This window comes from Oryza brachyantha, chromosome 4 (assembly GCF_000231095.2).
Source record: "Oryza brachyantha chromosome 4, ObraRS2, whole genome shotgun sequence".
Taxonomy (NCBI): domain Eukaryota; kingdom Viridiplantae; phylum Streptophyta; class Magnoliopsida; order Poales; family Poaceae; genus Oryza; species Oryza brachyantha.
Window position 1 is genome coordinate 2969560 of NC_023166.2, and position 26705 is coordinate 2996264.

At 45.5% G+C, this 26705-nt stretch overlaps 3 protein-coding genes across 3 annotated transcripts; 1 reads left to right on the plus strand and 2 right to left on the minus strand.

Moving 5' to 3' along the window:
- Positions 1 to 211: 211 nt before the first annotated feature.
- On the plus strand, positions 212 to 4349 carry LOC102704609 (ruBisCO large subunit-binding protein subunit alpha, chloroplastic). The gene is made up of 8 exons (XM_006653126.3): positions 212 to 352; positions 625 to 778; positions 1550 to 1671; positions 1775 to 1982; positions 2122 to 2267; positions 2391 to 2697; positions 3100 to 3551; positions 3825 to 4349. The coding sequence occupies exons 1-8, from the start codon at positions 293 to 295 to the stop codon at positions 4113 to 4115; spliced, it is 1740 nt and encodes a 579-aa protein (XP_006653189.1). The 5' UTR covers positions 212 to 292; the 3' UTR covers positions 4116 to 4349.
- Positions 4350 to 5660: 1311 nt separating this feature from the next.
- LOC102704885 lies at positions 5661 to 9890 on the minus strand. The gene is made up of 2 exons (XM_006653127.2): positions 9534 to 9890; positions 5661 to 7279 (listed from the first exon to the last, which is right to left on the minus strand). The coding sequence occupies exons 1-2, from the start codon at positions 9888 to 9890 to the stop codon at positions 5702 to 5704; spliced, it is 1935 nt and encodes a 644-aa protein (XP_006653190.2). The 3' UTR covers positions 5661 to 5701.
- A 5151-nt stretch (positions 9891 to 15041) lies between these two features.
- On the minus strand, positions 15042 to 16930 carry LOC102705156. Its single transcript, XM_006653128.1, has 2 exons — positions 15781 to 16930; positions 15042 to 15655 (listed from the first exon to the last, which is right to left on the minus strand). Exons 1-2 carry the CDS (start codon positions 16928 to 16930, stop codon positions 15042 to 15044), a joined length of 1764 nt encoding a protein of 587 aa, XP_006653191.1.
- Positions 16931 to 26705: the final 9775 nt, after the last annotated feature.

Consider the following 26705-nt stretch of genomic DNA (forward strand, 5'->3'; position numbering starts at 1 on the left):
AATTACTATCGAGACAAAAAAAAAATTACATTGTATATGGCTTGACTCCTGAATTTGATTTTTTTAAAAGAAAGACACGAAAAAAAAAAGAGAAGGAAAACCCAACGCACTCATGAATGTTCTGGAATCACCTCAATCCTCCCTCTCGGCTGCAACGAGCAACCAAACCCCTCTCACCTCCCAAGTCTTCGTATAAAGCAGTAACCTCATCCCTAAACCCCTCCTCCCTCTTCGCCTCACCTTATCCTCAACTCCAGCACCAGCTCCGCTTCCTCCTTCCCCGAGCCTTCCAATGGCGTCCGCCAACGCCATCTCCACCACCGCCTCCCTCCCCCGCTATTTCTCCTCCCAGGTACGTCAGCTCTCTCTCTCTCTCTCTCTCGTGTCTCCTGCTTCTGAATTCTGTTGCTTCTTGGGGGGGTCGGTTTGGGGGTGGACCGGGTGGTCCTTGTTTTCTTCAACTCTGATATCATGGAGGACGATTTTCTCCTTCGAATTTTGTCTCCGCTATCCAATTCTACGCTTTGTTTGTTTCTTCAGTTGAGGTTTGACGCAATCTGGTGTGTGGAGTTGTGTGGTTGACGGTATGAGTGGGTGAATTGGTGCGTTGTTTGCTGCAAGCAGGGGAGGGTGAGGAGGGCCAGGAATGGGCGGACGCAGCGGCTCGTGGTGCGGGCGGACGCCAAGGACATCGCGTTCGACCAGAAGTCCCGGGCGGCGCTCCAGGCCGGCGTCGAGAAGCTCGCCAACGCCGTCGGCGTCACCCTCGGCCCGCGAGGTGATGGTCACTATGCATTCTCCTTTCTTTCTTTTCTTTTTTCGGAAGAAAGCTCCACGGCTAAATTTAGCACTCGTTATTCGGTTTGTTGCTCCGCCGATTGCAAGTTGTGTCAACCAGCTAATGTCACTAATGGGCTAAAAGTGCTACACATCTATAGCTGCAAGCTTGCATTATGTCATTTGTTTGCTTTAATAGTGAGTACTCCCTCGGTTTCATATTTTAAGACGTTTTAGCTATGTCTAGATTTATTAGCATCTATATGAATCTATGCAATATTAAAAAGTCTTATATTATGAAATGGAGATAATAGTATCTATTTGGATTGAAGTATAAGAAAAATAGGTCACTTCAACAGTTAACATACTATTTTGGCTTCAATCCAAGCACAACTTTGCTTTTGTCAAACTTGGCCAGGCCAAAAATTGGTCAATTTTTGCCTCAACCAAAGTACCAAACCAGTTTTGGTGCCTCAAATTCCATAAGGTTATGAAAAGCTCAGTGTGTTCAATAGTATCTTCAGACTTTTGATATAGCTGATGAAGTGCTGGTTAATTGCATTGTGTTATTTGGTTCCTGTTAAAATGTTTGGATGCCATTTTCCCTTGTTTCCTAATGGTGAGTGTGTCCTTTGCATAACATGGTACTTCTTTTGTCTATGTAGTGTTTGAATACGGTCATTTTTCAACAATAAATAATTGCACTGTTTTGTTTATTTTAAGTCGAATTTTTTGTCATGATGCAAGCTCTGATCTTAGGGATGTTTTACAGGGAGAAACGTAGTGCTTGATGAGTATGGTAGTCCCAAAGTGGTAAACGATGGAGTCACCATTGCCCGGGCTATTGAACTATATGATCCAATGGAAAATGCTGGGGCAGCATTGATCCGTGAGGTGATTTTGTTTTCATGCAGATGCTTTTTTTATCATTGTATTTTATTCAGAAGATGGGCCTCCTAAAGAATGTTGTCCACCTTTTTCATGGTTTAACCTGAAGGTTGCTAGCAAGACCAATGATTCTGCTGGCGATGGGACTACAACTGCCTCTGTCCTTGCTCGTGAAATCATCAAGCTGGGCCTTTTGAGTGTAACTTCTGGTGCAAACCCTGTGTCACTTAAGAAAGGAATAGACAAAACTGTACATGGTCTTATTGAAGAGCTTGAAAAGAAGGCTAGACCAGTCAAGGGCAGTGGTGATATCAAAGGTGACTGCTGTTTTGTCATGTTATGCCATTGTTCTGATTTGTCACATCTTAGTGTTGATATAACAAGGCTGTTCATATTTGAAACAAATGAAAATCCAGAAGATAATAGGTTTCTAATTTTGATTGTTTTGTGTTACAGCCGTTGCCTCTATCTCTGCTGGCAATGATGAACTTATTGGATCTATGATTGCTGATGCTATTGACAAAGTTGGTCCTGATGGTGTCCTTTCAATTGAGTCATCGTCATCTTTTGAGACTACTGTTGATGTTGAAGAAGGAATGGAGGTATTCTGAAAATTCAGCCTACACTTTTGTTTCCCTATGTGCAACTTTAGATTCACATACAGTATTCCAATAAATAAACAGTATGACAACAACTTCCTCAAGCATTTTTAAATTTGTGTATAGATTGACCGTGGATATATTTCCCCTCAATTTGTGACAAACCTCGAGAAATCAATCGTAGAGTTTGAGAATGCCAAGGTTCTTATTACTGATCAGAAGATCACCAGCATAAAGGAGATTCTTCCAATCTTGGAGAAGACAACACAGTTGAGAGCTCCACTGTTTATTATTGCGGAGGACATTACTGGTGAAGCTTTGGCAACTCTCGTTGTTAATAAGCTCCGAGGAATTCTTAATGTTGCAGCTATCAAAGCGCCAAGTTTTGGTGAGCGACGCAAGGCTGTTCTTCAGGATATTGCCATTGTGACAGGTTTGTCCCATAGCCATCAATGACATTATTTTTGCTAAAATTCAATGTGTTATGTAATGTAGTTATTTCTGTGTTTATGCCTGTTTCCTTTGAATCATCTAAGCCATGTTAGTTTATATCTTTTGAGAATGACCAAAACCCTAACAATGTTTTGGTCTGAAATTACCAGCTTGTGAGCAAAAATTGTGGTTATAATCTACATTTATGAATTTGATAAGACCTCACAGCAAGAAATGACAATCCCTTAATGGACTGTGCTAGAATCGCCTACTTAAAACCCAAATCTTCCAACCACGTTGCTCATTTATGTTTCTAATTTATAGGAATAGATATTTTATACTACACTTATCATGCTTGCACCTTTGTGCTGCTACTTTTTGCTTATTCTATAATTTTTTCTAGGTGCTGAATTTCTAGCAAAAGATATGGGCTTGCTGGTGGAGAATGCAACTGAAGAGCAACTTGGGACAGCGAGAAAAGTCACAATACATCAGACTACAACAACCCTCATAGCAGATGCAGCTAGTAAAGATGAGATTCAGGCAAGGGTTGCACAGTTAAAGAAGGAACTCTCTGAAACTGATTCAATATATGATACGGAGAAATTGGCTGAGAGGATTGCAAAACTTTCTGGTGGTGTGGCTGTCATCAAGGTTGGGGCGGCAACTGAGACTGAACTTGAGGACCGCCAACTACGTATTGAGGATGCGAAGAATGCCACCTTCGCAGCTATTGAGGAGGGCATTGTTCCTGGAGGTGGTACAGCATATGTGCATCTATCTACTTCTGTCCCTGCGATCAAAGAAACAATTGAAGACCATGACGAGCGCCTTGGTGCAGACATTATTCAGAAGGTACGTGTCTATTGATTTATCTGCATTGGTTGTTGCTTATATAAACAAAGGAATCATGAGAACTGTCTCATGAATGAATCTTTGCAGTACGCTTGTCTATAGTGGTAAAATGAAACTACAACTTGCAGCATATAGTCGATGAGTAGGTGAATAGTGAGTGAATAATTTTGGATGCATTGCCATTGCATGTAGTACTAGAGTTTTTCTCAGAACTATGTATCTCCACACTCAAGTATAAGAACAAGTCTTGACAGTATCTTGTAATTTTCGCAGGCGTTGGTAGCACCTGCTTCACTGATTGCCCACAATGCTGGAGTGGAAGGGGAAGTGGTGGTTGAGAAGATCAAGGACGGTGAGTGGGAAGTCGGCTACAATGCGATGAACGACAAGTATGAGAACTTGATCGAGGCTGGCGTTATTGACCCAGCTAAGGTGACAAGATGTGCTCTCCAGAATGCTGCCTCAGTGGCTGGGATGGTCCTCACCACACAGGCCATTGTTGTCGAGAAGCCGAAGCCCAAGGCTCCTGTGGCTGAGCCAGCAGAAGGAACCCTTACCGTCTAGGCAGTGATGACATTCTTCAGGCCTTTGTTTAGATGGTTCATACCAACTGAAAATGGTAGAATTTTTGTCTGGGAGTTTTTGGTTCAGATCGACCGAAAGGCCTAGAATAGGGTCGATTTCCATTTTGAGACTGAGGGTGTAACCTGCCTGGTCTGAACTCATCTCCACCAAAGTAATTTGCATTATCAGAATCATTTTAATGTAAATCATGTGTTGTTTTTATCGTCCTTCAAATTATCTAAATACCAATAATTTGTGAATGAACACTGTGTAGATGTGGCAAAAATAGAATAATTCACTCATGCTTCAATTAAGCACGAAGAGATGTGAGAGTTGAACCGCCCGGATGCGCGATTGGAGATCGTGGATATGTAGGGCTTGTGGGCGTATGCAAAATAGATTGTACGTTTGTTATCATTGGAGTCTGAGTGATGTCGTGTCCATCCGATTAATTTAGACCATATTTATATACGCATATCTTTAAACAGCTGTTTAAGTGAGAAAAAAAATTAACATATTAAGAGAGGACTGCGCCTGTTTGGGAACAGGATTGAGTTTAGTTCTGGGATAGGATGAGAATTTTTTATTTGGAGTTTTTATAGATAAGCTATTTTTGGTATAATTTTAATTCAAGAGAGGTAGTCTAGGTTCTATTAATATCCTTCTTTTCTTTTCTATAGATGTCTTCAACTTCAAGAAATCGTCACGGTAACGACATGTAAGAGTTGACACTCAAGATACACTTACGTGTCCCTCTCACCTGTGTACCAGCCTAACATATGAGGATAGAAGCTTGTGGGGGTACACGCACGAAACGCCATCGGTTCCATTTAAAAAACAACAACTATTTATACTGAAAGTTGCCATTTCGTGCAACTGACGCCTCCTTGAGTACTCGTATAAATTACAAGCGAGAAAATCACTTGATGCCAATTTTAATTGTTGCAGCTCTTCCATGTGCATTTCGGTAGTGCCGACGGCGTACGTCTTGTTCAAGAACTTGGCCTCTTCCCCGTGCAACTTTTGGGCCGCCATACCATACATGCGCTTCGCATTTAATTGCTACAAATGTACCGGTAGTTCTAATTGCATTCTCGCTATCTCCAAATGAAATTAACCAAAACCGGCCAGCCTCCACCGTGACCGTGCAAACCTTCCCCATCTTGAACACCTCAAATCACATGGTATGGATCAACCAGCAGTCTGGAAATTCCAATTTTACTGTTTCATCGTCTTTAACCTTTATTTAGCAGGGCCGACTCCGGTGCATTCTACTGGAAGTAGAATTTAATTTATTTTTATCAGACGGCTATGATTAAATTATATACTACCAATAATATTATGTGTAGTAGAAGTTTAAAGAGGTAATATCATCTGACCTTTATTGCTAAAAAGCAAAATTACAAAATACTAGTAGTAATCAATTCATTAACAAAGTAAAAAATACCTTTTAAAATCAACAAATAATATTAGAGTAGAGAGACCCTATTTAGCATTGATTTCTAATTCAGCTTCAGCATATAGATGTACAAACTAATTCCGGCCAGATAACACAAAACGATTCTACGTAGGAGGTGCTCAAGAAATCAAGTGCTGAGTTCGACGTGTCTTGCCATAAGCCAGACGACGGTGACGAGCTCGCCGCCGCTGCTGAGCTGCCTGGCGTGAGACTCTCTGCTGCAGTTGTTGGCAACGTAGCACAGCATCTCCACCCACACCCCGAAGATGACATCGAGCTTGTCGAACCGGTGGTAGAGCACGCCGGCGAGTCTCACTCCGACGTCGAACTGCTCGGGGGGGCCGCTGGAGTGGAGGCGAGCATGGAGCCCCTCGCGAAGAGCCCAGTCCAGCCGCTCCCGTGGCGACGACGATGATACGCCGCCTGCCATGAACTCCTGCAGCTTATCCCGCACCTGCTCGTAGCTCCGGCGGCGAACGGGGCCGGGCAGCATGTAGCGGCCGAACGCGAGGAGGAACATCATGTAGTTGGACAGCGCCGAGATCGCATTCACCAGTTCACTCCTCGACTGGTCGCTGTTGCTGCTGCAGTAGCCCGATCCCTCGAGGCATATGGCGGTGGCAAGATGCCAAGCCATGATGCTGTCCTCGAAGCCGATGTCTCCGATGGTCCAGCCGATGCGTCCCTCGAGCTTGAGCTTCCTCAGCGTGCGGAGGCCACGCAGCGAGCCGATGACCTCGCCTTTCTCTCGCATCCCGAGTAGCTTCTCCAGTATCTGCTGCTTCGTGGAGTCCGTGAGCACAGAGTACTTGGTGTAGAAGAGCCTGGCCCAGTAGTGATCCATGGCTTTCGCCAGCGCAAGCAACCAGGCCGTCGCCTTGTTGGGCGGCTCACGGTCACCGGTCAGTGCAAGCACGGCGGCGGAAGCTGAGCCGTGGGCGCAGGCCATGAGCAGGTTGTACTGCCCAACGGAGCTGGACCACCTCCGGTGCGTCGCCACCCTGAAAACACCTCGCACGGAGAGAAGCTCGCCGTGGAGCCAACGCCGCCCCGTCCTGTGCAGGAAGAGCAGCGTCCAGGTGGATCCAACTGCCCTCACCATGGATATCACCTCGAGGAGCAGCCCTCCAGCCAGCAGGATTTGGCTGACGGCGATGTTCTTCCGGCTGTGGCCATCCATGTCGCTCCGATGGAACAGGAACAAGGCGGCCACCGTGGCGACCAGCGCGACGACGCGGATGCAGCATCCGTACCAGGTGTGGATCACGGCCGCCTTGGTGTAGAGGGTGTCGTACATCAGGGACAGCTCCATCTCCATCAACCTGTCGAGGCACTTGTGATATTTGAAGTAGCCGAGCACACTCGTCGCGTTGTGGCGCCACGCACCCCGCAGCCCGATGAACAGCCCCTGGCAGACGTCCAGTAGGCCATGGGACGCCATCAGAACGGCCTCCACGCCGACGCCGGAGCCGGCCGGCGCCTGACGCAGCACGTCTTCCACAATCTTGTTACCTTGGATTTCCCGAATGCTAGCGTCCTGCTCGTCCAAGGACTTGGCAATGCTGTCGAATCTCGCACACTGAAGCGCCCATATCCTCTCGCCGTACTTGAGGATGCCCACCGCGAAGATGAGCACCGCGGCCGCCATGACCGGGTCGTCCTTCTCAGGCATATACTTGTAGAGGACATAGGAAGCTCCCAATACCTGCATGACGAAACACATGCATAATCTAAACTATTGGAATGATCTGGCTAAAAGAGGTTTTAGAGAGAGGTGTGAATTGTCTTAATTAGGTTTAGAAGATCTTTTAGACAAGATAATCTAAACCATAAGAATGATCTGGCTGCTCTGATTTCTTCTTTCCTTCCTCCTAATGAGATTAATGCTATAGATAGTTTGAGATGGGCTAGTGTCGATAAGGGGATTTATACTTCTAATTCAATGTATAAATTCATTACTTTTAGAGGTGTATAATTGATATAATCAGATGCATATCTTTGGTCTTCTCCTATATATATCCTGCTCAAATTAAAACATTTTCTTTGGTTGACATGGACAAACAAAATTCAATCAATAGTTTAATTGGAAAAAATGAATTGGAATGGTTCAGATTTGTGTCAATTATGTAAGAGCAGTTTTACAGTCCTTGAGTTCTTAAGTTGGTATCTCCTGGTACCATTTTAAAGACTATAAAATTGTTGATTATGTAATAACTATGAAGACTCCTCTCACATTTTATTTGGCTGTCCTCCAGCTGTGTTTATGTGGTGTATAAGTAGAGATGCCCTACTAGTTTTGATGATTTGGAGAGATGCTCTTTTTGGCCTAGGCAAGACTCTCATAGAGTTCGCTTTCGTTTGATAGCTGCATGTCGTTGGCAATTTCGGGCTGTGAGAAATGATATAATTTTTAAACCCCCTCTGACTATCCCTTCCTAGGTTATTTGTCTTCTTTTGCAGTGAAAAATACTGCTGAAAAGTTCTGAAGTTGCTATTCGGGAGAAGTGCTATCCAGCGTCTTGTGAGAAACATGAGTGAGGGGAACCTGAGGACAGGAATGGGATGATCTAATTTTGGCTACCAGTTTGCTGCAGTGTTTTCATGTTTGTTGGATTGGAGTCTGTTTCAGGGCTGTTTTTGGGTTTCGGTCATGTTTTTTGTTAAACTTGTAAGCCGGTGTCCCCGGCCGGCAATACCTTTAATTTTCCACTTGCTTTAATAAAAACTAGCATGGCCCGCACAAATTCCGCAGATAGCATCTTTACATAGAATCTTTCATCTTGATAATAATTAATTTTTAATTATTAATTTGAAATTAAATATTTCCTCAATATCAATTATTTTAAAATTTTTAACACAAATTTGGATTTTTTAAACTGTATTTACCCATGGACTCTTTTATATTATTTTTCTTTATTTTAGTTTCAAAACTATATTTCTAATCGGATTATAGATGTTTTCAAATTGACCTCCACTCAAGATCCTCTCTGAATCATGCAACAAAACCACTAATCAAACGAACAAAACTACTACACATGCGCCTCACAGATCCCATCGGCATCCACGCGACTCCTGGACCACCCATGCTGCACTCTTTTATATTATTTTTAATTTCCAAAATTATATTTCTAATGAGATTTTTTTATTAATATGAGATTTTCTAGCCCATGAGAGCGAATGTGGTGGCTTCTCTCCCTATTACTTTATATATATAATATAGCACTACATTGTCAAATCATGATGCAATTAGACTTAAAAGATCCGTCTCGCAATTTACACGTAATCTATGTAATTGATTTTTTTGCCTATATTTAATACTCCATGCATGTATCCAAACATTCTACGTGATGGCATGAAAATTTTTATTTTGGAACTAAACATGGCATTAGTTTAGGGTCGGGCCACTCGCACATCTTAGCCTCAAGTTTACGAGAGAAACTTGTAAATCTATGAAAAATAAAATTGTAACTTCTAGTAATTTTATATCAAAACCTTCTTGGATTTTTTTTCTTAGATTAGGTTCTTTTTTAAATAAAGGTGAACTTGAATTTTCCCAAACAGTCAAACAGGTGTTCTTTGATTTTTACGCGGGCCGACGAGCGCTGAAAAAAAAAAGAAAAAGGAAATCAAACAACAGACGGAAACGGCTGCAGCAAAAAAAAGAAAAAAAATATTGTAATTAAACGTGCGCCTAGACAGGATTGAATTAGAGACCTCTCGCTACAGAAGAGGGCGCCTTACCCCTAGACAATGGGCTCAATTTTGTTTCATTCTGCGCAGGACCCTTCAAGACTACGATGGACTACATGGACATATCGATGAGATGGAATCCACATACGTCAATGTAATTTTTATCTTTTACTTGTCCGATTGGTGTTTTTTTTCTTTTTTCTTCGATTAACCTCAGAATTTCTAGCCCATGAGAAATAACGTGGAGACTCGTTTTTCTATTACTATACCTGCATGACGAGAGTTTGCAGGTGGCGCAGCCAGAGCCGGTTGTCTTCGAACGAGTAGGCCGTGATGTTGTCCTGGCCGCCGAGGTGCAGCAGGAGAAACGGCGCCCAGAACGCCACGAGGGGCTGCTCCTCCGGCGTCCGGCTGCTGATGGCCATGTGGCCGAGGGTGAAGAGCGCGGTGGCGTCGGCCAGCTGGTACGCCATCCACAGGACCAGCCTCGCAGCAACGGAGACGCTGTGCCGTCGGATCCATGCGAGCGAGAGGAGGATGACTTGGAGAGTGAAGCTGAAGAGGACCAACGCTTGCACCGCCCACTCATTCCGAATCTCCATCAACAAATTAGACACTTGTCCCATTTTATTTTTTGCCGCTGAAATATATGTACAATAAAAGATATAAGTAAAGATGGAGTCAACTGAAGACTATCAAAACCAAATGGTATTTTCAGTATTGCAAAATGTCATTATTTTTTTTATTAATTCTCCATTGCTATCATGGTTTCATTTAGACATCCTTCGTACCTATCTAATCATTCCCAATCACCCCAGTGTAAATTTTCTGAATTTCACCCAAGAAAAAAAATCTCTAAGTTGTACACCTATTGAATAATATTAATTTTTACGATGTAACCGTATAGAAACACAGATATCGTAAAAATAAAGAGCAACTAATTCAGATGTAATATGGTTCCAAAATCATACCTCAATGGATGAAAAAATAGAATTCCTGATGAAAGAGATGGACTTGACAACTGTGTAGAGTAGAGAAGTCGGATGCAAGATTTAGATTGGTGTTATATATAAACAAACACCAGGAAAAAGGATGTTGTAAACATGTGGTAGTGGTTCTATGTAGTACTCAGGTTCCAACGCTGGGGCTGAAGATTTGATCATTGCATATATAAGCATATATTCTTGGCCACACGGTAGTTGCTGTGGAGTATTTCCTTTTTCACTTTATGCTGGAAAGGCAGCACTTGGCTTGCTAGCATCACCCAAGTTGATTCCCAAGTGATCCGGGAGGCGACCGACCAGTGCCTCTGCCACAAGTTCTCCCACGAGGAATACGATCGACGTACATTGTTTGGTGACGTGGTCGCTGACACGTGGATTCATAGATGGTGAGGCCCACATATCAATGACGACGTCTTAATTGCTCTTTCTTTTTACCTTTTCTCTTTCATTTTTTTTATCTTTCCCAGCAGATCGAAATCTAGTGGTTTGTTCCTCGGTGATTTAGCTTCGGTTCTAACCGCTATGGCCATAACAGCGTCGTCTCATACATGGTAGTGTTCTCTCGTAGACAGTGTTGGTATGGCCGCTATGACATTTTGAATAAAAATACTAATTTTCCTTTTGAATTACAAAAACAAAGGGTTAAATGCATAAAAATAGTTTTAGTGGACTAACCTTTGAGAGTCGAAGGTATTGAATAATTCAAAATAAAAACCTTTCCCTATTTTTTATCTTTTTCCCGAAGGAGTGAAAATCAAGAAATGAGTAGAGATTGAGAGAAAGAAGAAATTGTGATGTGATAACATCACATAAGGCTCATGGCATCGGTCGCTTGGAAAAATACATTTTCACATGCAACTCTCCTTATATACCGTCTGCCTGCGATAATCTAATTCGAAAAGACCGCTTACCCCGTTTGCACCGTCTGCAAAGGCGGCGCATTTGCTACACTAGGTGTGTAGGCGGCCAAATAATATTCCACCGCCGGTATTCGACCTGTTTGCAAAAATATTTTGTGGCCTAGTGTGATTGGCTCAGCAACGACCCACCTCTTTGTCCTACGCCTGCTACCTCTTCTAGCTGCTAAGAAACTAATGAACAGAGGTGCTAACCAATTTAGTTGAATAGATAACCGCCGGCGTATGCGGTTTTCATACGTTAGACGAAATGGCGTCCCCACATGACATAACACCATATTGGACCCACTGGCCTGGTATAATTGACTTCCACTACAAAAATAGTTTGAGGATGAAAATGAAAACGGTGTGCAGTTGATTAGTCTCGGTTTAAATATCTATCTATAGCAATAAACTCAAACTGTTTGGTCAGAAATTCCATAATATTGTTGTCTCGATCTCTCTGCCATAGAAGTAGTACTTTCCGTTCGATATTTCCGAGAAATTATTTGAATTTATTTAGATAAAAGTATGACTTATTGTCCAACAACATTACTGATAAAGCATTCTAACTAGTTCAGTCTTGCTTACGTAGAGGTTTTGGGATATATTCCCCGCTTTGGCTTGGAATCTCCGTTTTAGTTAAAAGGAGATGGGATAAATTGGTCGGGTGCTCAACACCCAATTAACCTACACCCATGTCATCAGAAGGATTTTTAATTGGGACTATGATTGGAACATCAACTATGCATAATTACATCTTTAAAATTAGAACTCCAGCTATTACAAATTTACAATGCTTCTTATTGAGGTCAACTTCTCGAAATGCCTCCAACTAGTATAAATTAATATGGAGTACTAAAAATAGAAGCCTGGTCATTAAACTAGTATAAATTATAGTAAGATGCACGTATAAATATCTAATCTTAACTTCAACGCATTATACAAGGTCCAAATTAAGAGCATTTTTTCTATCCTTGAGGAGGTACGATGAGATATCACTATTTTCTATGTAAAATTTGGTATCTTCTAATATCTAAGTTACTAAGAGGTATTAAATTTTACATAAAAAATAATCGTACCTTATGTACCTCCTAAAGAATGGGAAAATGCTCCCCAAATTAAAGTAAAGATGTTGGCCATTCATGGTGACAACAGTGTTTCGTTTATGACAATAAACTCAGGTCTATTGTCATATTGACAGCAACAATCATGCTGCATGAGAATAGGGGACATACGGGGCCACCCGCTCTGTGTATCACCACCTATCTCAGCTGTAGAGTCGTCTGACCATTGACAAATGCCGCTTTCCAAAGCACTCTGTTCACCTCTTCTCCCTTGACCATGGTGCTGTGGGAGTATACTGAAGCATATCAGTTAAAATGCAATATTCCTGTCACCCTCGACAACTACATCAATACCAGAGAATTTTTTTAGAATTAATATTATTTTAATAGAAAATCGCAAAATTAGAGACTATCCGTGGAAAATCGTAAATTTAGAGTCATGTCGAAGTTTGATAGGACCCCTATCGAATGGCCATCAGTTGACCGGGGAGGAGATTGGACTAGATCGCCAACGTTATAGTTCGAGAGGGCCTGTCAAACTGCCTCTGTTCGACACCATTGTCGAACAGGGCAGTTCGACAGGTCCAACTGGCTCAGCAGTCGAATGGGTGGTGGACCCTTTTTGACACTGAAAATAACAATAATAGTCACACACGTAGGCCTGAGAGCTAATCTAAGACCGCTCCAGTGCATGACCTAATTCTTAGAATTACTGGACGTGTCAGTCAGTTTGATCCTGTAACTGGTAAGATATAATATGGAAATCAGTTAAACCTGAAACCGCTATCGGCCGGATAGCCAATACCGTCCCAGGACCCTAGACGATGAACTAGAGATGATCGGTTTTACATGAATTTCATTGTGATAAATGTAAATATGCTCAATCGGCCGAATCAATAGTAGGATAAACACTAAACAGACCAATCAACCAATTAATCTTAAAATATTAGACTTAACCAAGATAATTTTAAGATTAATCAGCCGATCGGGCCGATCTAGTGCTTATCGCACGCAAAATCAACAGCCGATAGGAGACTAAACATGTAATTTAACGTAAACCAGATTGCTATACCAATTACTAGCATAGAACAATAATAAATATCTGCATACATGGTCATACCAAATTTAGAAGATCGGACTTAACCGAGACAGTACAGATCTAGGCATAATCATGCGTGAAATCAACTAAGCATTGTGATATACGAGTAACAAGATATACCAACCAACGTAATCTACTAACTTGCTCGCCAATCTCAACCGATGGAATGGATTGCTATAAGCAGATCGAACTAAACAGACATAGATCAGACCTAAGCAAGACAGTATGCGATAGCACGATATAATTATAGGAATACGATGATCGACGAACTTAACAAACAAACTACTGGATTACTTGGGATAATGCTGGCTAGAACTCTAGCGACAAGCCCTCACGAGTATTCAATCCAATCTGATAGCATAGACCCGGTTAGCTAGATTGATCAGACCAAACCGAGACAGAATCAAGCTAGATTCATGCTAGCAGATCGAACGAAAGAACTCGTGAGGACTTGATCGAGAACTACTACTACCTCAAGCGAAAATAGATTAAAGCAATAATAGAACTCAACCCATCGATCAACTATGCCAGAGATCGGACTTAACCGAGACAGTCCTGTTCTAGCTGATCGACAGGTTTTGACGAACTTAGAACTTATATTGCGAACCTGACAAACCTCACGCCGAGAGCCCAAGCAAGTCGAGAAGTTGGCGATGCGCTGAAGATGTGTGATAGATCTGATTGATGATTTACAACGATCCTGGGCACACATATTTATACCCTCGGATCTAACTTATTACATTCGACTTTAATTAAGTCTTAAATCCTAAACAAACTCTAAGATAATATCTAACTAATTTACACGGACTCACAACTAATACCGAATCTATCTCTAAGCTCTGGAAATAATCAGACTACAGTTCCTGTCCGACACAAACTCTATCGACTGCATCCGTGCTGTTTTCAACCTCATGTCTCTAGCCGATTCACCCTTTTTTGTCCGATTCAGTCTTTAATTGTGTTTCAACCCATAATAGTAATTTGCCAAAATCTAGCGCTAACAGCCCCATTGAACTCCCTCTGTTCGATAGGCCCCAGTTGAACGCCCCCCGTTCGATAGACCCCTAAATTCGCGATTTTTCCCGCATGGTCTCTACTTTTGCGATTTTTTATTAAAATAATATTAAATCTCAAAAAAATTTCAATATCAGGCCTAGGTGATTTACACCTTAGATCTTGGGTGATACATTAAACCCATATTAGAAAGTAGAATACCTAGGTCAAATTTAAGGATTGACAGAGTATTTTACTATATATAAGCGCTTGATTACAATAATGTCTACTAGTAGTGTTCTGCTTCCAGTACTATCATTGATATAAAAATATCTAGTTGATTTACAGTTTTACTCCTGTAGAAAAAAATATTATTTATTATGGTAGTATGAATAGATACGATCTATTAGATTAGAAAAAAATAAATGGTGTAGATTAGTTCTCTTACGAGTATAGGAAGAACTATATAAATAATTAATAAAAAATGGAGTCAACATATATAACTCTAGGAAAACGAAATGCAATTTTGCGAATAGAAAATATGTAAGTAAATGTCCGGTTGCACTGTATATTCCTTGGCAATCCAGTGTATAAAAAATTAATGAAAATTTTGCTTTCACGCTGTAAATTAATGGAACCCAAAAAAACCAATAGACCTACCGTACCAATTTTTTATACAGAGAAGTTTCCATATACATGACAGTCTAATGAGTATGTGTTAGGACATGTCAACGTGCCGTGCCATAAGCCAGACGATGGTGACGAGTTCGCCGCCACAGCTGAGCTGCCTGGCGTGAGACTCTGTGCTGCAGTTGTTGGCAACATAGCACAGCATCTCCACCCACACGCCGAAGATGACATCAAGCCTGTCGTGCCGGTGGTAGAGCAGGGCGGCGAGCCTCACTCCGGCATGGAACTCTGCATGGCCGCCACCGGAGTTGAGGTTGAGGTAAGCATGGAACCCCTTGCGAAGAGCCCAGTCCAGACGGTCCTCCGGCGACGGCGACATGTCCTGCCTCATGAAGCTATACAAGTCATCCCGGACCAGCTCGTAGCGGCTGCGACGAACGGGGCCCGGCAGCATGAAGCGGCGGAGGGCGAGGAGGAACATCATGTAGTTGGACAGCACCCGGATTGCTTCCACAAGATCTCGCTGGTTGCTCCGGTCGCCGAAGAGGCAGATGTCCGTGGCGAGATGCCACGCCATGATGCTGTCCTCGAAGCCGACGTCCTCGATGGTCCAGCGGACATGGGTGTCCAGCCTGAGTCTCCTCAGCGTGCTGAGGCCACGGAGCGAGCCGATCTGCTCGCCTTTCTCTCGCGCGTGCAGCCCTAGAATCTTGCTCAGTATCAGTTCCTTGGTGGAGTTCGAGAGCTTGACGTGCTTGGAGTGGTGAACCCTAGCCCAAAAGTGCTTCACAGTTTTCCCAGCCTAAGGAACCAGCTGGTCGGCTTACCTGCTGCCATGGCGGCGGTGTCATGGGCGCAGGCGGTGAGGAAGTTGTACTGGCCAATGGAGCCGCACCACCTCCTGTGCTCCGCCACTCCGAAGACGCGGCGGAGGGAGAGAAGCTCGTCGTAGAGCCACTGCCATCGTCTGGTGTGCAAGAAGAGCAGCGTCCAGGTGGACCCGACTGCCCTCACCATGGATATCACCTCCAGGAGCAGTCCCCCGGACAGCAGGATTTGGCTGACGGCGATGTTCTTCCTGCTGTGGCCATCCAGCAACAGCAAGCTGCTCAGCTGGAACAGGAAGAACGCGGCCGCGGTGGCCACCAGCGCGACGACACGGACGCAGCATCCGTACCATGTGTGGATCACGGTCGCCTTGGTGTAGAGGGTGTCGTACATCAGGGACAGCTCCATCTCCATCAACTTGTCAAGAAGATCGCACATCTGGAAGGACTGCAGCACATGCCTCACGTAGCTTCTCGACCCGTCCCTCAGTCCGATGAACACCCCCTGGCAAACATCCAGCAGGCCGTGAGCAGCCATCAGAACGTCCTCCACGTCCATGCTGGACCGGTGTTGCAGCACATCGCCAAGAATCTTGTCACCTTGGGTTTCCCGGATGCTAGCATCCTGCTGGTCCAAGGACTTGGCAATGCTATCGAATCTCGCACACTGAAGCGCCCATATCCTCTCGCCGTACTTGAGGATGCCCACCGCGAAGATGAGCGCCGCGGCGGCCACGACCGGATCCTCCTTCTCAGGCATATACTTGTAGAGGACATAGGAAGCTCCCAATACCTGCATGACGAGAGTTTGCAGGTGGCGCAGCCAGAGCCGATTGTCTTCGAACGAGTAGGCCGTGATGTTGTCCTGGCCGCCGAGGTGCAGCAGGAGAAATGGCGCCCAGAACGCCATGAACACCTGCTCCTCCCGCGTCCGGCTGCTGATGGCCATGTGGCCGAGGGTGAAGAGCGCGGTGGCGTCGGCCAGCTGGTACGCCATCCACAGGACCAGCCTCGCAGCAACGGAGACGCTGTGCCGACGGATCCATGCGAGCGAGAGGAGGATGACTTGGAGAGTGAAGCTGAAGAGGACCAAAGCTTGCACCGCCCACTCATTGCGAATGTCGATCAAGAAATTCGACACTTGTCCCATTTTAATTTTTTCCGCTGAAATATATGTACAAGCGTGCATAAAGTTAAATTAGTTCATAGTTCACAGATATTAACAGCAAATGCATGTAATTAGGACTACTTATTTGCTACGTGCCTGAAAGTTTGTTTAATTTTGGAAACATATATAGCTGTAGAGTAGAGATTCATATTGTGATAAATAGCAACAAAATAGTATTTTTGATAACTGTATAGAGATATACCGTTCTAGAGGCGAAAAAATGGTCTGTGATTGTTCAAGAAACGTACCATATTCCTGATGAACGACCAACTTGACAACTGTGTATATATAGTAGACAGGTATGATCCAAGATAGAAATCTGGTTAGAAGTAGTGTTCTTAGAAGATTGGGGAAAGGATGTAAACGTGTTGATATGGTTTTATGTTGTAGACACAGGTTCCTATGACCCGGATGGGTATTAGATCAATCCATAATAATCTATACTTGGCCGGTTAGAGCTTGCATTGCTTTTCTTTTTGCACTTTATGCTGGGAAGCAAACATTTGGCTTGTCAACTTCACCCAAGTTGATTCCAATTTAGATTGGCCAGATGGCTCCGTTGTGCCGGTATGTGTCTTGCAGTTTTAGGAGTAAACAGGGAGCACATTTCATTTACCAGGGGTATGCGCAGATGCCCGACACTTGGTGTGGTTCATGAACCGCCTGCGAAATCAATGGAGATCACCCACCATTGCCAATCAATGGACCGCCTGCGAAAACCACCTTCCTGCAATTGGGTTAATTGCCCTTTTACATTCGCCATTTCGCAGGGGGTCGCATAAGGAGAGCCGCTTGCAAAGATATATTTTTCTTAAACGGCCAACGCCATGAATCGCCCATGATGTCTCCCCATTTACTATTTTTTCTTCCTGCTGACCTCCACTCCATTCAAAACCTTCACTCATTTGAGAAAAGACAAAAGTAGTGGGGGAGATTTTCAATTCGAATCATTTAATACATTTAACTCGCTAAGGTTAATGCACTATCTCTATCTCCTACCATGTTGTTATTTTCATGCACTTTAAACTTTTATTTTCATAATTCAAAAGGAAAAAGGTGTATTTTTTTATTGAAAATGTCCATTGTATTGTATTTGTCAATTTCCAATCTACAAACATATTTTTTATTTGCAAATATTTATTCTTTGTTGTTGTAGTCTCTGTCACGCCCAGAAATTCCTCACACGAATTTCTGAACTTAATTGTGTATTAAAATCACTGTCCAGGACCAGCCAGGGTACACAAAAAGATAATGTTGATTACATAACCATCATTGTTAGAAACAACTGAAAATAACACTTAATCTAACGAAAATGCAGCGGAAAGAAAGGTAGACTAGCTCCAGCGGGTACGGTTCTAGTTCACAGGCAAACCTTCGACGGTAGACCAGCTCACCCCTGAGAGTCTTCTCCATCAGACTCAACTTCTAACTCTGAAGGGGGAAATTGAGCAAGGCTGAGTACAAACCACCGTACTCAACAAGTAACACGGAAAAAAAAGGGTAATAAGTGATGCATAGGGATTATCAAGGGCAGACTAGGGTTAGTTGCAATAAAGCAGCGGTTAAACAAATAACAGAGATTAAAAAGAATAAAGATAATTGAATACAGTAAAGGATATGTAAATAACAGTTGTAAAATACCACAACACTGTCCAACGTTACACCACGTTGCAACAGGCCCAACCACTACTCAAAGTTACACCACGTTGCAGTAGTCCCGAGTGAAAACCAGTTTACTCAAGTTATTAAAGGTTCACTAATCACAGTGAAGCTGGGAGCTCGCCCGTAACCATGGGCACGGTTATTCGAATAGATTATACTCTGATCAGAGGTGCACTACTGTACCCACAAGACACGACTCCACTACACTTGAACGTGCGCCAACATACCACCACGGCATACCGGAAAGGAGACCGTGATAGGACCCGTCACATAACCCTCCCTATTTAATCGCACCGCACTTCAGGTTTCACCCCCTCCTTTACACCTAGTCGGGCAGTCCCCTCTTGTGCCTTGGTAGATCCGGAAGCAGCAGAGGCTTTCGTTACACCACGATTGCCCGTCCATACTCCATCACGCCTACCCTCGCCTTGGTACGTCAAATAATTCGAAGCCATGCTTCAGATCCCATCTTACCCATTTCGGCATGTGGTTAGCACTTAATTACTTCCAGGGTTTCCCGTGAACCAGTCCTTAAAAACTATGGGTGCGACTCTCAAAACAATGCACCCACAGCCCACCATTATCAATATTTTAGTTGACATTAACCCAAACTGGGTGATGAATCATTATCTCAGCTATTCAGAACTAAGCATGATTAAATGTGATCCCATGAGCTACTTGTTCTAAGCACGGCTAAGCATTAACCTAGCCCTAACTCTAATCAAGTTACCCCTGGTCCATCATGAATAAAGTTGGATAAGCAACGGCATAATAATAAGGTTTACCTGAAGAAAGTAAATAGAGTAAATACTTTAATTAAAACAATGCATATTTGAATAAAGAAAGCGGACAATTTGCAATAATGGGTTCAATATGATCAAAGATGAGTGCCAGTTGCCTTGCTCTGGCCCCTGGGGAACTTCGGCGACGATCTCGAAGTAAACCGGCTCTTCAGCGGGGTCCGAATCTTAGCGACAAAGCACAAAAATAAATAAAACAGGCACAAACTCTACTGAAACAGCAAAAGAAAGTATTTTTAATGGATTCTTGACAATTTTATGAGTTTAATGAAATTTGAATGGACCTAAACGGAGACTAGATGAATTACTTATGAATTTTAGAAGTTTTCTGGGTTTTTTAACTAAACAGAAAAGTCCTAAATCAATTATTGCGCAATTAATGGGGCTGCTGACGTCAGCGAGGAGAGATGAGGCGCTGACGGGTGGGGTCCACCTGTCGGTGGGAGAGAGGGGAGAGGAGAGGCTGACAGCTGGGACCTGGGAAGGAGAGAGAGGAAGGGGGGGGGGGCGGTGGACGGCTGACGAGTCAGCGGCCTTGCACAGAGGAGCGGGGAGGGAGTTCGGCCGGGAGGGAGAGGGGCGGCAGCGCCCGGGTGCGGTGGACGGTGACCGGCGGAGGGCGGCGTCCGGTGACGAGCAGCGCAAACCGGCGGGCGGCGGCGAACGGCGACGGCGGCCGGGGAGCGGGAACGTCGGCGGCCCAAGGGGCGGCGGCCGAGCACGACGCACGACGACGACGGCGTGGCGGCACGGCGACGATGGGCGAGCGCGGGAAGCGGCCACGCGGGAACGCGCGGGTGGCGGCGGCTTGACGACGGCGTCGCGTAGGCGACGATGACAGCAGCGGGCGGTGGCGACGACGAGCTCCGCACACGTCTGGCGACGGCGTGCGGCTCGGTGGCGGTCGGCCGGGAAGGAAAAGAGAGAGGGGAGGAGGAAGGAGACGCTCACCGGCGGCAGCGATCGTGCGGGTGAGTCGGGGAGGTCGAGGCGGAGGTGTGACGCGGGTAGGCGCGGTCGATCGGCGATGGCGGCGGAGATCGATCGGCGGCGGTGAGGAGGTCGGGCACGGCGGCGACCGGGTGGCGAGAGGATGCGCGGCGCTGGGGATGCTCACCGGCGACGACAGGGGCGGCAACCAGTCGGTGACGGTGGGGCGGAGGTGGTGACATGGCTGGACGGCGGCGAAGGGCGTCCGGCAGCGAGGTCGAACGGCGACGGCGAGGAGTGGCGGCTGCGGGAGCTTCGGGCGGAGAGGGAAAAGTGGGTGACGGCGCGACGGTGGTGGGGATTTATAGCGCGGGGAGGCCGGCTAGGGCTGGGCGGAGGTTGGAGACCGAGTCGGGTGTGGCGAGGACTCGGCGGCGGCGGTTGCGGTGCGACGGTTGTGGCGCGACGGCGGACTCGGACTCGGTCAGCACGGCAAGGCGCGGCGCAGGCGCGGTCGCTGACAGGTGGGCCCCGCCTGTGAGTGGCGCAAAGGCGGAGGGAGGCGGCGCGGACTTCGCGGGCGAGCGCGGCGCGCAAGCTGGGCCGGCTGCTAGCGGCCCAGGCGGAGGGGAGGCGCGCGCGGGCGAGCGGGCTGGCTCGGCTGGGCCGGCCTGGAGGGAGAGGTGGGCCAGCTCGGCTGGGCCGGCCCGGGAAGGAGGGGAGGAAAAAGAAAAAGGAAAAAGAAAAGGGAGGGGACGGAAATTGGACTTCGGCCCAATTTGAGAAGGAAGGAAAAAAGAAAGGAAAAAGGAGGAAAAAAGAAAAGCCCCACTTTTGCCGAGTTTTAAATTAATTTGTTTGGCCACATTTTATACTTCTGCAATTTGAGTTTAAATCCAGTTAGTCGATTTGCGAACCTCAATTTAATTCAATTAATTTCTTTTAGAGGGGTTTTTCCTGGGTTAATTAAGCCAATTATTATTTATGGATTTATTTTTACGATTTTAGGCTTAGGACAAAACTCCGGGTGTGACAAACCTAACCCCCTTAAACGGAATCTCGACCCCGAGATTCGGAGGTGCTGGCGAAGAGGTGCGGATGGGTGGCCTTGAGCTCATCTTCTCTTTCCCATGTCGCTTCTTCTTCTGAGTGGTGACTCCACTGAACTCTGCAGAATCTGATCACACGGTTCCGAGTCTTCCTTTCACTGGTTTCCAGAATCCGTGCTGGTTTCTCCACATACGTCAGATCTTCCTGTAGATCGATATGCTCGGAGTTGGTCTGTTCTTCAAGCACACGGAGACACCTTTTGAGCTGCGACACATGGAACACGTCATGGATTCCGGCCATGTTAGCAGGGAGTTCTAACTGATACGCAACTTTTCCCCTACGTTCCATTATCCGGTATGGTCCCACGAAACGTGGTGCCAACTTTCCTTTGGTCTGAAACCGGTGTACTCCTCGCAAAGGTGTGACGCGGAGGTACACATAGTCTCTTGCTTCGAAGGCTAAGTCCCTTCGACGATTATCTGCATAACTTTTCTGTCTGGTTTGAGTTGTTTTCAACCTTTCACGGATTATTCTGACCTTTTCTTCTGCCTGACTTAAAACTTCAGTCCCAAAAACTTGACGTTCTCCCGTTTGATCCCAGAAGAGGGGTGTACGACACTTCCGACCATACAGAGCTTCAAAAGGTGCCATCTGCAAACTGGCTTGATAACTGTTGTTGTACGAGAACTCTGCATACGGCAAATTCCTATCCCAAGTTCCACCAAAGTTGAGAGCGCAAGCTCTGAGCATGTCTTCAAGGATCTGGTTTACCGTTTCCGTTTGACCATCTGTCTGCGGATGATAAGCTGTACTGAAATTCAGTCAGGTTCCCAATTCTTCCTGTAGCTTCTACCAAAACTTTGAAGTAACTGACTTCCACGGTCAGAAACGATTCTTTTAGGTACTCCATGTAGACACATGATCCTAGCCAAGTAAATTTCAGATAGCCTTTTCCCTGAGTAGGTAGTGTGAACTGGTATGAAGTGGGAAACCTTCGTCAATCGATCAACGATCACCCAAATCGAGTCATGACCGGCAGCGGTCCTTGGTAAACCAGTGATGAAATCCATCCCGATTTCTTCCCATTTCCATTCTGGAATCTGCAGGGGCTGTAGCAGTCCTGCTGGCCTTTGGTGTTCCGCTTTGACCCGTTGACAAACATCGCACAAGGCGACATACTCTGCAATTTCTCTCTTCATACTGACCCACCAAAACTTTTCTTTGAGGTCCTGATACATCTTGGTACTCCCGGGGTGAATAGAGTACTGGGTTTGATGAGCTTCTTGGAGTATCAACTCCTTTAACTCCTTGTATCTGGTACACACAACCTGTTTCCCATCCAGATTGTCCCATGTTCATCTTCTGAAAAATCTCGAGCTTTACCAACTCGCATATTCTTCTTTAGCTCGGCTATCTCCGGATCATTTGCTTGGGATTGGCGAACTTGATCCACCAATGTGGGTTGCGCTTCTAGGGCTGCCACAAAACCTTCTTCGACTAAACCCAAATTTAGTCGTTCAAACTCCTGTTGTAACTGCTCACAAACTTCCGTTGATACAACGGCATGGCCATAATTCTTTCGGCTTAAAGCATCTGCAACTACATTTGCTTTGCCTGGATGGTAATGGATACTTAAATCATAATCCTTGATCAATTCCAACCATCTTCGCTGGCGGAGGTTCAAATCCGGTTGTGTAAAGATATATACTTTAAACTCTTATGATCCGTATACACTTCACACTTGTTACCAATTAAGTAGTGTCGCCAGATTTTTAGGGTATGCACTACAGCTGCTAGTTCCAAATCATGAGTCGGGTAGTTACCCTCATGTGGTCTCAACTGACGAGAGGAATAAGCAACCACCTTCCCTTCTTGCATTAGCACACATCCAAGTCCTAATCTGGATGCATCACAGTAAACCTGAAAGTCTTTCGTTTGATCTGGCAAAATCAACACGGGTGCTGACACCAACCTTTCCTTTAGCTCTTCAAAACTCTTGTCGCACTCAATTGACCATCTGAACTTCTCTTCCTTTTTCAACAACTATGTCATTGGCTTGGCTATCTTCGAGAAATTCTCAATGAACCGGCGGTAATAGCCCGCAAGTCCTAAGAAACTTCTGACCTAGGAAACCGCCTTAGGTGGGGTCCACTTGATTACTGACTCCACATTACTGGGGTCCACTGCTACACCTTGCGCATTGATCACATGGCCAAGGAACTTCACTTCATGCAGCCAGAAATCACACTTGCTGAACTTAGCATACAACTGGTGTTCTCTTAGCTTCTCTAGCACAATCCGCAAATGTTGCTCGTGCTCTTCTTCTGACTCGGAGTAGATAAGAATGTCATCAATGAAGACAACCACAAACTTATCCAGCTATTCCATGAACACCTTATTCATGAGATTCATGAGGAATGCCGGGGCATTAGTAAGTCCAAACGACATCACCGTACATTCATACAAGCCGTAGCGAGTAGTGAATGCCGTCTTGGGAATATCTTCTTCCCGAATTCTCAACTGGTGATACCCTGATCTCAAATCGATCTTGGAGAAAACTTTGGCTCCCTTCAACTGATCAAACAGATCATTGATCCTTGGCAGATGATACTTATTCTTGATGGTAACATCGTTCAAAGCACGATAGTCCACACACATTCTCTTAGTTTTGTCCTTCTTCTCAACAAAAATAACCGGGGCACCCCAAGGCGAGGTACTCGGTCGGATGTAACCTTTCTGAAGCTGTTCATCCACTTGCTTCTTCACTTCTGCCATCTCATTAGCTGCCATCCTGTAGGGTCTCTTATAGATCGGTGCAGTTCCTGGTACCAAGTCGATACGGAACTCGATCTCCCTTTTTGGTGGCATCGTTGTGAGATCATCTGGAAACACCTCCGGATACTCACAAACCACTAGTATGTCTTCCAACTTCTTCGGATCTTTGACTGTTTCTGAGGGTTGCTCTTCCGCTTCCATCTGATTCAAACAAGTCATAGTTATTACTGACTCCGGTGACTCATAAGTTACCACTTCACCACCTTCACTGGTCAAGGTTACTGTACGCTTGGCACAATCAATCACTCCTTGATGCTTGGTAAGCCAGTCCATTCTCAAAATGACATCTAGGTCTTTAGATTCGAGAAGGATGAGATTGGCTAGAAAGGATGTCCCTTGGATTTCTATGGGCACATTAGGGCTATAAAGGTCCGAAAACATACTATGCCCTGGAGTACTAACCCGCATCGGGTCTCTTAACTTTTCCCTTCTTAACCCAAGCATCCCCACAAACTTTCTTGAAATAAAAGAGTGTGTAGCACCAGAATCAAAAAGTACTGTAGCAGGTACGGAGTTGACAGGAAACGTACCCAGTATTACTTCTGGCGCCGACTGTGCTTCTTTGGCGATGACATGGTTCACGCGAGCTTGCACGAATCTCTGCCCGCTGCGCTTCGGCTTCGGGCACTTATCGGCAAAATGACCTGGGTCGCCACAGTTGTAGCACACTCCAGGCTTTGCACCTGCATCCCTCCTGGCTGTTGGAGGTTGAGCTGTTGGTGGAGGAGCCTTCTGTTGTCGGGGAGCTGGTGCTGCAAGAGCGCATTGAGGTGGAGCACGCTGGTACGAACCACCACTGTAGAAGTTGTTGGGGTTGTAGGGACGGTGTTGGCGGATAATAAAGGTCGATTGCCCGTGCTGCTGATTCTGAGGATGGGGGCTGGTGTGGAACCGGGGCTTCTGCGGGTGCGGCTGGTTGGACCTGAACTGGGAGGCCTTCCTTTTCTTATCCATTTGAAGGTGCTGGTCCTCTTGACGGATGGCCTTGTCCACCAGTCTCTCAAAATTAGCATAATCGCCCAAAAGCAACTGCTTCTTGAACTCATCATCCAAACCTCCGAGGAATTTCTCTTCCCTTTCGGCATCAGTGCGAACATCCTAGGGGGCATATCGCGCTAGGCGATTAAATTCATGAAGGTACTCTGTCACTGTCTTGGTACCTTGCTGCAAAGCGCGGAACTCACGCTTCTTCTGTGTGACTATCCCATCAGGGATATGGGCCTTATGGAAGTTAAGGCAAAACTCTGCCCAAGTCACTTCCGTGGTAGCAGTGCGGGTAACCAGGAAATTATCCCACCAAGCTGAGGCGGGACCCATCAGTTGATGTGTGGCGAAGGAGACTTTCTCTTGGTCAGTGCCCTGCAGTAAGTTGAGCTTCTTCTCGATGGCATGGAGCCAATCATTTGCCTCTATGGGATTAGTGGTCCTTGAGAAGGTCGGGGGACGAACACGGAGAAACTCTGGCAACTTGGACTGCACTGGGGGTGGTCCATGCTGTTGGTTGTTCTGATTCTGGTTCAAGAGCTGCTGTAGCACTTGCTGGTGTTGCTGCTGCTGTTTGTCAGGCCCTGAGTTTTACCCTAGCCAAGAAATAATTAAATAATGCATTAAAAATAATTTGTTAATTAAAGTTCAGGAGAAAACTCAGTGTAATAAATTAATTTAATTAATTGGAAGCTTTTCGGATATTCTAAAATATCCCGAAAGCATTTTAAATGATTAACAGGATTTAAATTTAAATTGCAGAAGTATAAAATTTGGCCAAACCAAATAAGTTAAAACTCGGCAAAAGTGGGACTTTCCTTTTTTCCCTCCTTTTTCCTTTCTTTTTTCCTTCCTTCTCAAATTGGGCCGAAGTCCAATTTTCCTCCCTCTTTCTTTTTCCTTTTTCTTTTTCTTTTTCTCCTTCCCGGGCCGGCCCAGCCGAGCCGGCCCACTTCCTCTCGGCCGGCCCAGCCGACCGGCTCCGGCCTCCTCCGCCCGCGCGCGCCCCGCCTGGGCCGCTGCTCCGGCCCAACTCGCCGCGCCCGCGCCCGCGAGTCCGCGCCGCCTCCCTCCCCTCGCGCCACTGACAGGTGGGGCCCACCTGTCAGCGACCAGGTTTCGCCAGCGCCCGCGCCCGCGCAGCGCCGCACCGGCCGAGTCCGCCTCCGCCCCGACACCTCCAGACGCTGCGCCGCCACTGCAAACACCGCCGCAATGTCACGCCCAGAAATTCCTCACACGAATTTCTGAACTTAATTGTGTATTAAATCCCTGTCCAGGACCAGCCAGGGTACACAAAAAGACAATGTTGATTACATAACCATCGTTCTGAGAAACAACTGAAAATTACACTTATTCTAGCGGAAATGCAACGGAAAGAAAAACAAAGGGGTAGACTAGCTCCAGTCCACAGGCAGCACTTCGACGGCGGAACAGCTCACTCCTGAGAGGCACCTCCATCGGACTCTGCTTCTAGCTCTGGGTTGGGAAAGTTA

Coding starts and splice junctions, on each gene's coding strand:
- LOC102704609 (XM_006653126.3), top strand. CDS start 293: ATGGCGTCCGCCAACGCCATCTCCACCACCGCCTCCCTCCCCCGCTAT. Junction 353..624: donor CCCGCTATTTCTCCTCCCAG/GTACGTCAGCTC, acceptor TGCTGCAAGCAG/GGGAGGGTGAGGAGGGCCAG. Junction 3,552..3,824: donor GTGCAGACATTATTCAGAAG/GTACGTGTCTAT, acceptor TAATTTTCGCAG/GCGTTGGTAGCACCTGCTTC.
- LOC102704885 (XM_006653127.2), bottom strand. CDS start 9,890: ATGGGACAAGTGTCTAATTTGTTGATGGAGATTCGGAATGAGTGGGCG. Junction 7,280..9,533: donor TGCAAACTCTCGTCATGCAG/GTATAGTAATAG, acceptor TTCGTCATGCAG/GTATTGGGAGCTTCCTATGT.
- LOC102705156 (XM_006653128.1), bottom strand. CDS start 16,930: ATGGGACAAGTGTCGAATTTCTTGATCGACATTCGCAATGAGTGGGCG. Junction 15,656..15,780: donor CACCGCCGCCATGGCAGCAG/GTAAGCCGACCA, acceptor GCAAGATTCTAG/GGCTGCACGCGCGAGAGAAA.